The sequence below is a fragment of the Glarea lozoyensis genome (assembly GCF_000409485.1).
Source record: "Glarea lozoyensis ATCC 20868 chromosome Unknown GLAREA19, whole genome shotgun sequence".
Taxonomy (NCBI): Eukaryota; Fungi; Ascomycota; class Leotiomycetes; order Helotiales; family Helotiaceae; genus Glarea; species Glarea lozoyensis.
The window spans coordinates 29,561-39,549 of NW_007360993.1; the positions used below are offsets into that span (position 1 = coordinate 29,561).

At 44.5% G+C, this 9,989-nt stretch overlaps 5 protein-coding genes across 5 annotated transcripts; 2 read left to right on the plus strand and 3 right to left on the minus strand.

The window, feature by feature from the left end:
* Window positions 1-896: 896 nt before the first annotated feature.
* On the plus strand, window positions 897-1,812 carry GLAREA_12529 (uncharacterized protein; the record flags this gene model as incomplete). Its single annotated transcript, XM_008083310.1, has 4 exons — window positions 897-1,128; window positions 1,180-1,284; window positions 1,338-1,462; window positions 1,510-1,812. The coding sequence occupies 4 exons, from the start codon at window positions 897-899 to the stop codon at window positions 1,810-1,812; spliced, it is 765 nt and encodes a 254-aa protein (XP_008081501.1).
* Window positions 1,813-2,274: 462 nt separating this feature from the next.
* On the minus strand, window positions 2,275-3,045 carry GLAREA_12530 (uncharacterized protein; the record flags this gene model as incomplete). The annotated part of the gene is made up of 4 exons (XM_008083311.1): window positions 2,275-2,556; window positions 2,605-2,708; window positions 2,782-2,877; window positions 3,000-3,045. The coding sequence occupies 4 exons, from the start codon at window positions 3,043-3,045 to the stop codon at window positions 2,275-2,277; spliced, it is 528 nt and encodes a 175-aa protein (XP_008081502.1).
* Window positions 3,046-4,135: 1,090 nt separating this feature from the next.
* GLAREA_12531 (uncharacterized protein) lies at window positions 4,136-4,955 on the minus strand (the record flags this gene model as incomplete). The annotated part of the gene is made up of 2 exons (XM_008083312.1): window positions 4,136-4,167; window positions 4,226-4,955. 2 exons carry the CDS (start codon window positions 4,953-4,955, stop codon window positions 4,136-4,138), a joined length of 762 nt encoding a protein of 253 aa, XP_008081503.1.
* An 834-nt stretch (window positions 4,956-5,789) lies between these two features.
* On the plus strand, window positions 5,790-6,791 carry GLAREA_12532 (uncharacterized protein; the record flags this gene model as incomplete). Its single annotated transcript, XM_008083313.1, has 6 exons — window positions 5,790-6,039; window positions 6,087-6,176; window positions 6,235-6,359; window positions 6,415-6,499; window positions 6,569-6,592; window positions 6,646-6,791. The coding sequence occupies 6 exons, from the start codon at window positions 5,790-5,792 to the stop codon at window positions 6,789-6,791; spliced, it is 720 nt and encodes a 239-aa protein (XP_008081504.1).
* A 507-nt stretch (window positions 6,792-7,298) lies between these two features.
* Window positions 7,299-9,325, minus strand: GLAREA_12533 (Zn2/Cys6 DNA-binding protein; the record flags this gene model as incomplete). Its single annotated transcript, XM_008083314.1, has 4 exons — window positions 7,299-8,201; window positions 8,253-8,458; window positions 8,537-9,232; window positions 9,322-9,325. The coding sequence occupies 4 exons, from the start codon at window positions 9,323-9,325 to the stop codon at window positions 7,299-7,301; spliced, it is 1,809 nt and encodes a 602-aa protein (XP_008081505.1).
* Between the last annotated feature and the right edge of the window lie 664 nt (window positions 9,326-9,989).

Here is a 9,989-nt window from a genome sequence, read left to right on the forward strand (position 1 = left end):
GTGGTGCTGAACAGTGCTGGAATGCAGATTAGAATATTGTTGACAAACAGGTATAAGAGGCCTACCATCGTTGCTCTGACGAAGCTCCTCTGGCTGGAAGTCTGCCGTTGCGTCCCCTGCTGCTCGTACAACAACTGGGGCAGCGGCTGCCATAGAGGCAAAGAGAAGGGACATTCCCAGGAAGGTCTTAGAGAACTGCATAATGGCGATGATGGCAATCTAGGATTTTCAGTTGGGAACTGGAAGCGGTTGTAGTATTGTTATATGAGTGTTGATGCTGTAAGGAATTGTAACTGACTTGGAGGTTGTATGGACGACTTTATATATTAATATTGAAGACTTCGAGAGCTCTCAGTCAGTAGCGGAAACGACCATGACACTGTAATTGTTGGCGAATCCTGGTGGAGCGTATCGCCCATACTACTCTGATCATCTCGTCAACGACAGGAAAAACCTCTAAACACCACACAAACCCAAAGTGCTAGCAATAGTTTTGCAGATTGTGATACAACAATCAGAAACAATCAGGTCAGCAGAACTCAATCGTAGAGTACATGGAGGTACATTACATGCGGGCGAAGGGCGCCTTCAACCGCGCGGTCGTCAGACATCAAAGTCACATGACGTACAGGCTCGCCTCGACTTTCTACTTCACCCCTGGCGGTCGCATCGACATACCTACCTCCTTGGCCTGTATTACCGTAACTGACTATGCCTCGTCACGTTCTTCGCATCGCCTTTCTTTCGTGGTTGGCTACACGATAGACTAAGCTTGATATTCGTATGTGGATTATGTTGGGATTTGAACATTCGGTGGTTATAATGCCTTCTCAGTGCTTATGGTTTCCATTGCCTTCTTTCACGATAAACCTTTGTCAATTTGATGCTATTCCAAAATGTCCTTACCAAAGAAGTTTACCTATGAGCCTTTAGAGTCTCACGACGATGCATCAGATGCACTACCTTCATATCAACCTATCTTAGAGCCTTATGAGTCCCGTCGTCGTTGGTCATCGATAGTTATGATTTGGTTCGTCATTCAAGCGTCCAACATCATATTGTTATCAGGCGGATATGCTCTTTTGCAATTCACCCGTAGCAAAAGCAATGGCTTGGACTTAGACAGATGTGAGTGAGCTCTCAATCTATGCATATCGGCTTAATTCATTGACATTTCAGATTTTGAACTTGCGGAATACAATACAACGAAATATTTCATGGGCAACACCGATCTAGTAGCACACTCCCCTGTTGCAGAACAGTTTTGGGATCGGATTCAAGACTGTATTGATTTGTTTCGAATGCTCTCTGAACATCACTAACTCTACCTTATTTAGCTGGCGGAGTTGTATCGATTGATACTGTATGGGCTGCACAACATTTCGCGCCATCGAAGCCTTCTCCACAGAATCCAGATGAGAGTATCTATCAAGTGGATGTTTTTCACACTATACATTGTTTGGTATGGCTCTTACACAGCCAAGTTTAATTGTTCTGATTGGCGTCTAGTATCGGATCCGAAACAGATTGTTGGCAAACACATCACTACAGCCTGAAATCGACACTGATGGCCACACCCTACACTGCATTGATTGGATAAGAGAGCAGGTCATGTGTCATAGTGATATCTCTCTTCGGGCAACTGATGATTTCATAACATTTGGTGATCTGAGTCATGGCCATCAGTGCAGAGACCATGATGCTCTTGTAAACTGGATTGCGAAATATCAATGGGAAGGACATAAGGATTATCTCGAGATGCATCATGGGACGATGTTCAAGCATGCCATGGCTGCCTCTCCTGTATTATAGGAATACGATTGTACAACGATCAAAGTCTATACTTCTACCATGCAACGTGATTCGGATATACTAGTGTAAAGAAGTAGTCATAACTTACCTGTATAGTTCTTATATAAGTCAATTCAGGTGAAGATAAGCTTCTGGTTGAATATCTCGAAATCTAATCATGATATACGGCGTTGAGCTTCACCCTACAGGCAGAAAAAAGCCGTACAATTGCTCGCCAGTCGAAGAGCAGATGACTCCTGCAGCCTTCACTGTGCCGAGTGTGATTATATTCGTTTTTATTTGGGGCTTGATGAGCGATCCTACACTTGCAGGATTCAGCACTGGAGAACCTACCATCCGCCTTGATTGGTGGAAAAACTGCTTCACAATCCATGAAAACATTTTGTGTGCATGCATTGATCGCTATTCAAGCTACTTGTATCATTAATGTACATAGACTCTGGGGATCTACATCCCATCCCCTTAATCTAAGATGCCAGATTTATCAGTAGCTCGGAGCCTCGTTGCAATGTCATAAATGGTATCCCAATCACGACATTTATGCTTAGTGCCATCAAGGCCTAAATTAGGCGTAAATGGCTCGAGGGTGGTATCAGCAGCACACATTGTAGATTGACGCAAGTACTCGAGACAATGAGTGGTATGACCCATTTCATCACTAATTGCCTGTACTTCTTGAGGTTCAAGCCTACCAGTATTGCTGAGAGCTGTGTATATATTACCGAATTTCATTTTTAATGTCGCCTATAAGTCAGAGTCAGACAAATACTTGCTCAGTGATCGCTAACATACTATACAATGCAACTGATGGTACATTGACACCTGATACCGGTTCCGTGACGAAGGGGGAAAGTCACGCCTCTGCCAGTCCTGCACGGTGATCCAACCTCGACCAACTGTAACGGCATGCTTGTAAGCTCTCATTCTTTGCTAGAAAACGCAAGATAAGAAAATATAAGATTGACTAACCTGGATCTAGGCTGTCCCATATTGAACCATTCGGATTTCCGGGGTTAGAGGTAGTGTAACGCTCATCGACCTCGAAAGATACGGAGTTCCATGGTACTAACATCAGAAAGTTAGAATGTGATGAGTTAAACCTCTAGTATACTTATACGTTAAGTGATGAACATACTTGACTGGAATAGATCGTTTGAATGGTTGTCAAATCTTTCTTTATAGTATACCACTCCATAGGTGGCCGACGCTCCGATGAATACCGAAATAAGGCATGAAAAGGACCATAACAATGCTAACTTCATCGCTCTAAACTTGCAACCTTGATTTGCTGTTGAGTTCAGTGGAGAGTAGCTGTACGAGATTGGATCTGCGAGCTGAAACCACCCCATTGTCGACGGTGCATACAAGATTATTGAAGTCGAGAAAGAATGTGTAATTGTTTAAAACACTTAGAACATCCCAGAGCTAATTTCAATTTCCGCGAGGCCGTTGTGATTGGATGTTTCAAGCGGTATGGCTCAGATGCTAAATATTCTTAGGGTTCTAAATTAACCCTGGTCATGTAGTCTACCAGGCTTGATGGTCGGGAGGGTCAGCGACTCATATCCTTGTAGCGCTCGCTTGCAATTATGGAGCTTATTGCGTAGATACGCTCGCCTCGCTTTTCCACCCTCCATCGAACCTTGTCTCCTACAACGGCGCTCTACTTTTTCTGGAAGGAGTCTATCTGTGCCCACAGAGCAAACTATTTGTCCCTGGTAGAGTGTGGGCGGCTGATCCGTTTTCTACCATACGTTGAGATTTATTCTTAAGAACAGGGAAATAGCTTAAGGTCAAACTAATGTTGAACTTTTGCACGACGTTTTGGAAATTAATAACATGATCTCAGGATGTCAAAGTTATACACCAGGAGCAGCATGTTAACTTGGTACACGAGGGTATGGAATCAATCTTTCCTTGACCCTTGGAGCCCTCTGGCCAAGAGTGAAAGTGGTGATGATCATTTACGTGAAGATAAACATAATTAAGATTTCTTCATTTGATGTGTAATAATACATACTTGTAGTTGCGCCGCTGTGCGTGGCATTCAGTTGTTTTCTAGCTATCTAACACAGTTACACAGGGGTTCTAAGCCAATATATTAATTCATTCCTTTCGGCGAAGGCTCGATTGTGTGGCATCCGGGTACAACAACTGAGTCTAAATAACATTCTACGCCATGTGAGCTGCTCTCGGTCATCAAACAGCTGTACCTAAGGTACAATATGCGTGAGCCGAATTCTGTGTCGTGGAAGGTAAAGACGAGTTCATTGCAATCAATGCCCAGTAGCCATATGTGTAGCTTTTCAAGCGAGAAGCGAGCCTAACCCCCTACTGAGGTGGATGAAAAGTTGTCTATCGAGCATCCGAATTAGTTTTCATTCATCAATTTTGAGGTAGACTCTGTGCTTACAATTTTGAGGCAAGTCACAATATGTAAATATGGAGTAGAATGTGGAATCGATCGGTACAGGATCGACACCTTGACGAACAAGAGACTCTGAGCAATGTAGCGTGTGCGTGAATCTGCCAACCTGACTGTCGATTGGTGTCTGGCGAATAATTGCTCTGTGCAATTTTCTCCACGTGAATTTGCAGTGCTGTCTATGGTATTCATTTGAGACCCATATCGGACTTGGCCCCCCCGTCTTTCTCAGAAGCTCCTTGGATAGCTCATGCTGAGCTTCTCTGTCGGCAAACCAGTGCCAGTCGCTGAATTCTAGGAATTCTTTCTCGAGCTCCTCGTCGTAGCAGTCTGGGCGTACCCACGCCCCACTTATGAAGTCGAGAATACAGCCATTCCTCCTCGCTTCTACGGAGCTGTTACCACAGAAGCTCCAGTTGGCCGCTTGGGTCTGGTTGACTGGCTGAGTCTTCGAAGTTGCCAATATTGCAATGTGAGTGTAAAATCCCAGTCCATAAAAAATGGTCACTGCAACGAACGCCATAGCAAAGTACAACATCCAACGTTGAGTCTTTAGAGCTCTTTGGTACTGATTTCGCATCACTCTTTGCTTGTCGTCTCTGTGTACCCCGTCATCGAAGGAACCGTTTATTTCATTCTCGAGGCTCCGTCGGTGATACGAAAGCAGCTTCTCCATAGAATCATCTCTTGGAGGTAATGTGTCGAAATCCAAATTCATGTTGACAAAAATTCCGCTTCCTGAATAGATCTGACAAGACGTCCCGATAATTGTCACGAAGTAAACAAAAATATCGGAAAGTTGCTCGAAGAAACAATTAGTGACATAAGCTTATCTCGTCTGCTTAGCGAGGTCTCCACCAGATCGCCTACTGTAGGCAATCTTGGAAGTTGAAATGCTTCTTACTTAATTAATGAGAGGGGCGGGGCGAGGCGAGAGTTGGAAAGATTTGCAATAACCTATGGAGTATGAAATCACAATGCATCTAATTGCGAAAAGATACAAGGAAGCATGAGTTTATTTCCTCATTTGTATTGCCAGCGATAAAGCTAAGCTTCCGCGCGGGCCGCAGCTTATTTGCCCCCTGGCCCTCGTTAATGAAAAGATGCTTGACCTAACTTGTGTGGTTTTGAAAGTATCATGCATTGTTGTAGATTATTGCTATTCCACCAGATGCTTTGGACCATTGTCCAAGGAATCAAAGGTTACTAAAACAATTTCCTTAAGCCTCCCATGATTCTGGCATTAGCTGGACCGTTGAGTAGGCGTGTAGATCTTTTTCGCCTCGCCGAACTACCTCGTGTCGCTGTCCTGTTTCTATTTTACTGCTCTATCCACAACTCTCCTATTATTCCGTTCGTGCCGATCTACGTATACCATTTTGGAATATCGTCTGCACTTGGGTTTGGCACATTGTTTTCCCAGATTGCCTCTCTTTTCTACATCCTTCTTTCTTTGACACATCAACACTATCTTGTGTGTTTTGGTTCCTGTTTGATTACTTCTTATTATTGTCGCACGATTTACTCGACGTGCTGTCAATCACATATCGATATGTCGCCTCAAAACTATGATAAGCTGAATCAAAATGATGATGAGTGTTTTGAGCAAGAGCTGCGGAAACAGGAGGAGTCATACTCCGCCCGCTTACGGTCGCCGCGGCTTCCGAACCTCAACTTCCTTTTGGCTTTAGCCGCTGCCTTTGTCCTTGGGGGTTTCACGGCGTTCGAAAGCTTGACAAATTTGGGCTGGGCGGAAAGGATAAAGAGTGATCTTCTGCCACAGGTTGCTTTCTTCCCTTCATGTAAGAAGCCGGTCGAGTTCTGCAGGTAGCATGCTAACATCATGTAGTTCCGTCGGTACTGGTCAATTTCACGAACGGAGGCGAGTTTGCTTCTTACGATAATAGTTCTGATGAAGCTTGGCAAGGCTTGGTGCCATGTATAACTACCTATCTCCATTAACTTACACATGGGCGATGATTGCTGACTATATCGAGTGGGTGCTGGGTATTTACGCGTTCCAAACCCTCAACAATATGATCTACCTCCGACTTTCATTCTCAACAATACAGACCAAACTAATGTATATCAAGCTTCAGTTATACATCAGCTCCATTGCTTGGTAGGAAGTCGTATATGATCGAATGAAATTCATCGATGGGACTGACATTCGACAGGCATTTATAAGATCACACAGCAGAGCCTTAGAAAATGGTGAGATATTAGAGGATGTCGAGGGAAACAGGTCTCATATGTTACACTGTATTGAATATAGTAGATGCCACCCACTGTCCCCTTCTAATGTTCGTATATTAACGCAATCATCTCCAGTTCGTCAAGCTATTGTATGTCACGGTAAGTCATCTAACTGTGTAGTAGCATCGTATCATTACTGACAGTAGATCAAGCCGATACGACACTCGAAAAAGGTCTACCGACAGGAAAGTTCGTTGGTGATGGAGTACTTCACCAATGCCGAGACTGGGATGCTGTTATGGAGTTCCTCGTTAAAAAAAGAGCCTACAACGATGTCGGATCTATACTGCATACATAGTCGGTGTTCGGGAATGTGATCTTAGTAGAGACATAACTTTACTGCAAACATCCACCATCATACATCGTGACCTCAATTCACCAGTTCAATCAATATCTTGTAGTTGACGTTCTGACCTTATCACACCACAATTATGAGTGTACTATCACGGTTAAGTACAGCTGCCAAAGTGCATGTCAACCTTAGTAGTTAGTAATCGTTTGTTAGTTTCCAATCTAAGTGGTGAAGGGCAACAAATATTGGCTGAAGCCTCTTTTGTAATGATGTTAGGGACCACTTCCTACGTCGTCCAAAAGACCGATGATTGAAGCTTAGAATAAGTTGTGAATAACAGATCGGGCCATCACACACTTTCATGCAGGCTTGATTTTATATGCGCATGTATTAGATTCCTAACATTTCGTAAGTCATACTCCACCAGGGCTATAGTAATCCTCTTAGAGGCGTCAAGTCAACAGGGCATCAAACACGGCCCGCACCCACACCAAGTAGCCGTTTTGTAGATTGCTATATCAGCAAGACCTTGTTACCAAGCTTTGCCATAGCAGTAGTCCAGTCCTGACTTCCGCCAATCTGATCCCGCGCATTCCAACAAGTCTCCATGATCTTCAGTGCCTGCCATAGACTTCCAGGGTCTCTTTCATTTGCACCAGCACATAATGCTAGGTCACAAAGTTCATTTTGTACTTCTTTCACGGCCATACATCCAGTGATACAGAACGGCCACACTATACATCGAAGTAAGCGCGGGTCAGGGAGACCTCTCATAGCTAAGATTGTCCTAGAAACGCTCCGTTGAATTTCAGTCAGATCGGGATGAGCACCCGAGACAGCTACGTGCAAGTAGGTGATTGCAGACATGGCGAATATTTCCGAGACAAATCGACTGTTGAACTTGGATGAGCTAGGTGTAGGTATTGCAGTCTTCAATGTTGGTACGTCAGTTTGCGTGTCAAGCGCATTTCTACATATGAAATCTTCCAATGCGGCCTCGATCTTCCTAGCTCGCTTGCTAAGCTCCATAATGCTTAAAGAGTGGGCTGCCTTGCACTCCTCTTTCCACACATCCAATGCGGAAATCTCCGATATCAGACATATTACACTGGGGTCACAGCCTATAAGATGGTCTGTCTGAATGTTTCTCTCACTTAAGCAGTGCTGGTGGTTTGCCTTTAAGAGTGATGGTGTTCTGGTTGACGCAGAAGACAGAATGTCTAGTGCAACGAAGACACCAAGGACCGCATCGATTGCATTCTCTTTCATAGTGGCGCCCCTGTCATCATAAGTAGCCTCTCTTTGAGACTCGTTACCTGCTGAACTAGATACGTCATGATTAGATGTAGCAAGAGAATTGACAAAGCTCGATGCCGCCTGCAGATGCATCTGCCAATCGTTTCCGCCACGGAAAATCTAAGTCTCGTCAGAATTCATCATCGTTAAAAGTCTTGCCTTCGTTTTTACCTCGCAATAGATGAGTTGGAGAATGCAGAATGAAACGTTGAAGTTGTAGTCTTCGTCCTCATCGTGATCTGCACCGTCCATGTACTGGCGCAACTCGATGAGAGCTCGGTTGTAGTATTTCCAGTAGCGTTCAAATCTTTTTACTTGATCGCCTTGAGAGTCCTCTACATCTCTCTGGTAAGAACTCAACGCTAGTCCAGTGTAGTCTGGAGCCCAGGTCAGCATCAACAGAGTTTATTAGAGCTGTAAAGAGTGGAATTGTATAAGAGAAGAAAGCAACGAACAGATTGGTTTAATTGTGGTTACAAGATTGAGCAGCCAACCTCGTCCATTATGAGAGAGAGCCTCATTGTAGAAAGGGAATTGGATATACAGAACGAAGTCCATGTAGTGTAATATCAGAACACCTTCAACACACTCCAGATTCTCTTCACACTGAGATCGAGATGGAGTTGATGGTGGTGGAGTCAGCTCTATCGCACGATCGAAGGAGCAACTCGGTTGCGGCTCCAGAAACTCGGTGGGGATTTGCTGTCCTTCAAATGTTTCGCAGACGGTGGGCGGTTTATTAATCCAATCAGTTTGGCAGTGCTGTAAAGGACTTGCAAGGAAATAACTGTCCTGGTCCCATGAATCAATGCACTGAAGGGCGAGTTCCTCCTCGACGGACGCTTGGTGGATGATGTCGTTATCCTGAAATGAAGACGTTTGTAGCGGTGTCTTGTAGACAAGATATTCAGCTGTATTACCGGTATTCGAGTGACGATGGAGCCGCTTGCGTATCTTCGTAACCTTTATGGCGTTCTTGATACCCTCGACCATATTCTTTTCGCCCAAGCCTCCATCCATATACTGTGGCTTGGCACCATATTCCAGGCATTTGATACCCAGTTCTTCGCATTTGATACATTGAGGACGACGCTCGTCACACTTCTTTCTCCTCAATCGACATGTCCAGCAGCCATTTAAGCTTCGCGCACCTACGAGACAGCCGTTAGTATCTATTGCTTCAGGCCAAACCACAGAGTATGAGCACGGAGCATCATATACGATGGTCAGTATCACATACTCATCGTAGTTCTGGGCGCAGGAAGTGATTTGAAAGTGTTGAAGAGGCGAGCTGTAACCCATGGAACCTCGGCCCAACGCCAAGGAGAATGAATGTTAAGAAATACAGAACCCACCTCCTTCAGCTTGGAAGCTTCTTACGTGATACAAACTAGTACCGAGCAGGGTTATAGTGGCGACCGAGGGTGCTCCAGCCCTGGAAGGGAGGAGCCTGTAGATTTTACTATGAAGTGGCCGAGGGGGCGTGGAGACTTGGGCATGCGTAAATCTCTACCCCTTTCATAGCTTGTTGTGCAACGTATTTGTAACCCTATAGCCTACTAGATACCGCTGCATTCTAGTAAGCTACAGCAATATGCAGATCTTAGTTAAACGCCGGGACACCAAAAATCAATACTTATTAAATTAACAACGACATAACTACACAACTTACAAATCTTAGCTGTGAAATGCTTATTTTTTACGATTCGAAGAACCTACCTGCCAAGTTGTGTATAGATTCCTGAGTTGGTCCTCTGTCAGATTCAGAGTTTCGTATTGCTGCAAGCTGACGTATTACTGCAGCTTACTAGAACGTAGGGGGTAGGGTTTCGAAAAGACCGTTGTATCAAATTTGTCCCGTCCGTCTCGGTCCGTCTCCGGTGTCTGCTTGACCGTTATACGGCCTAG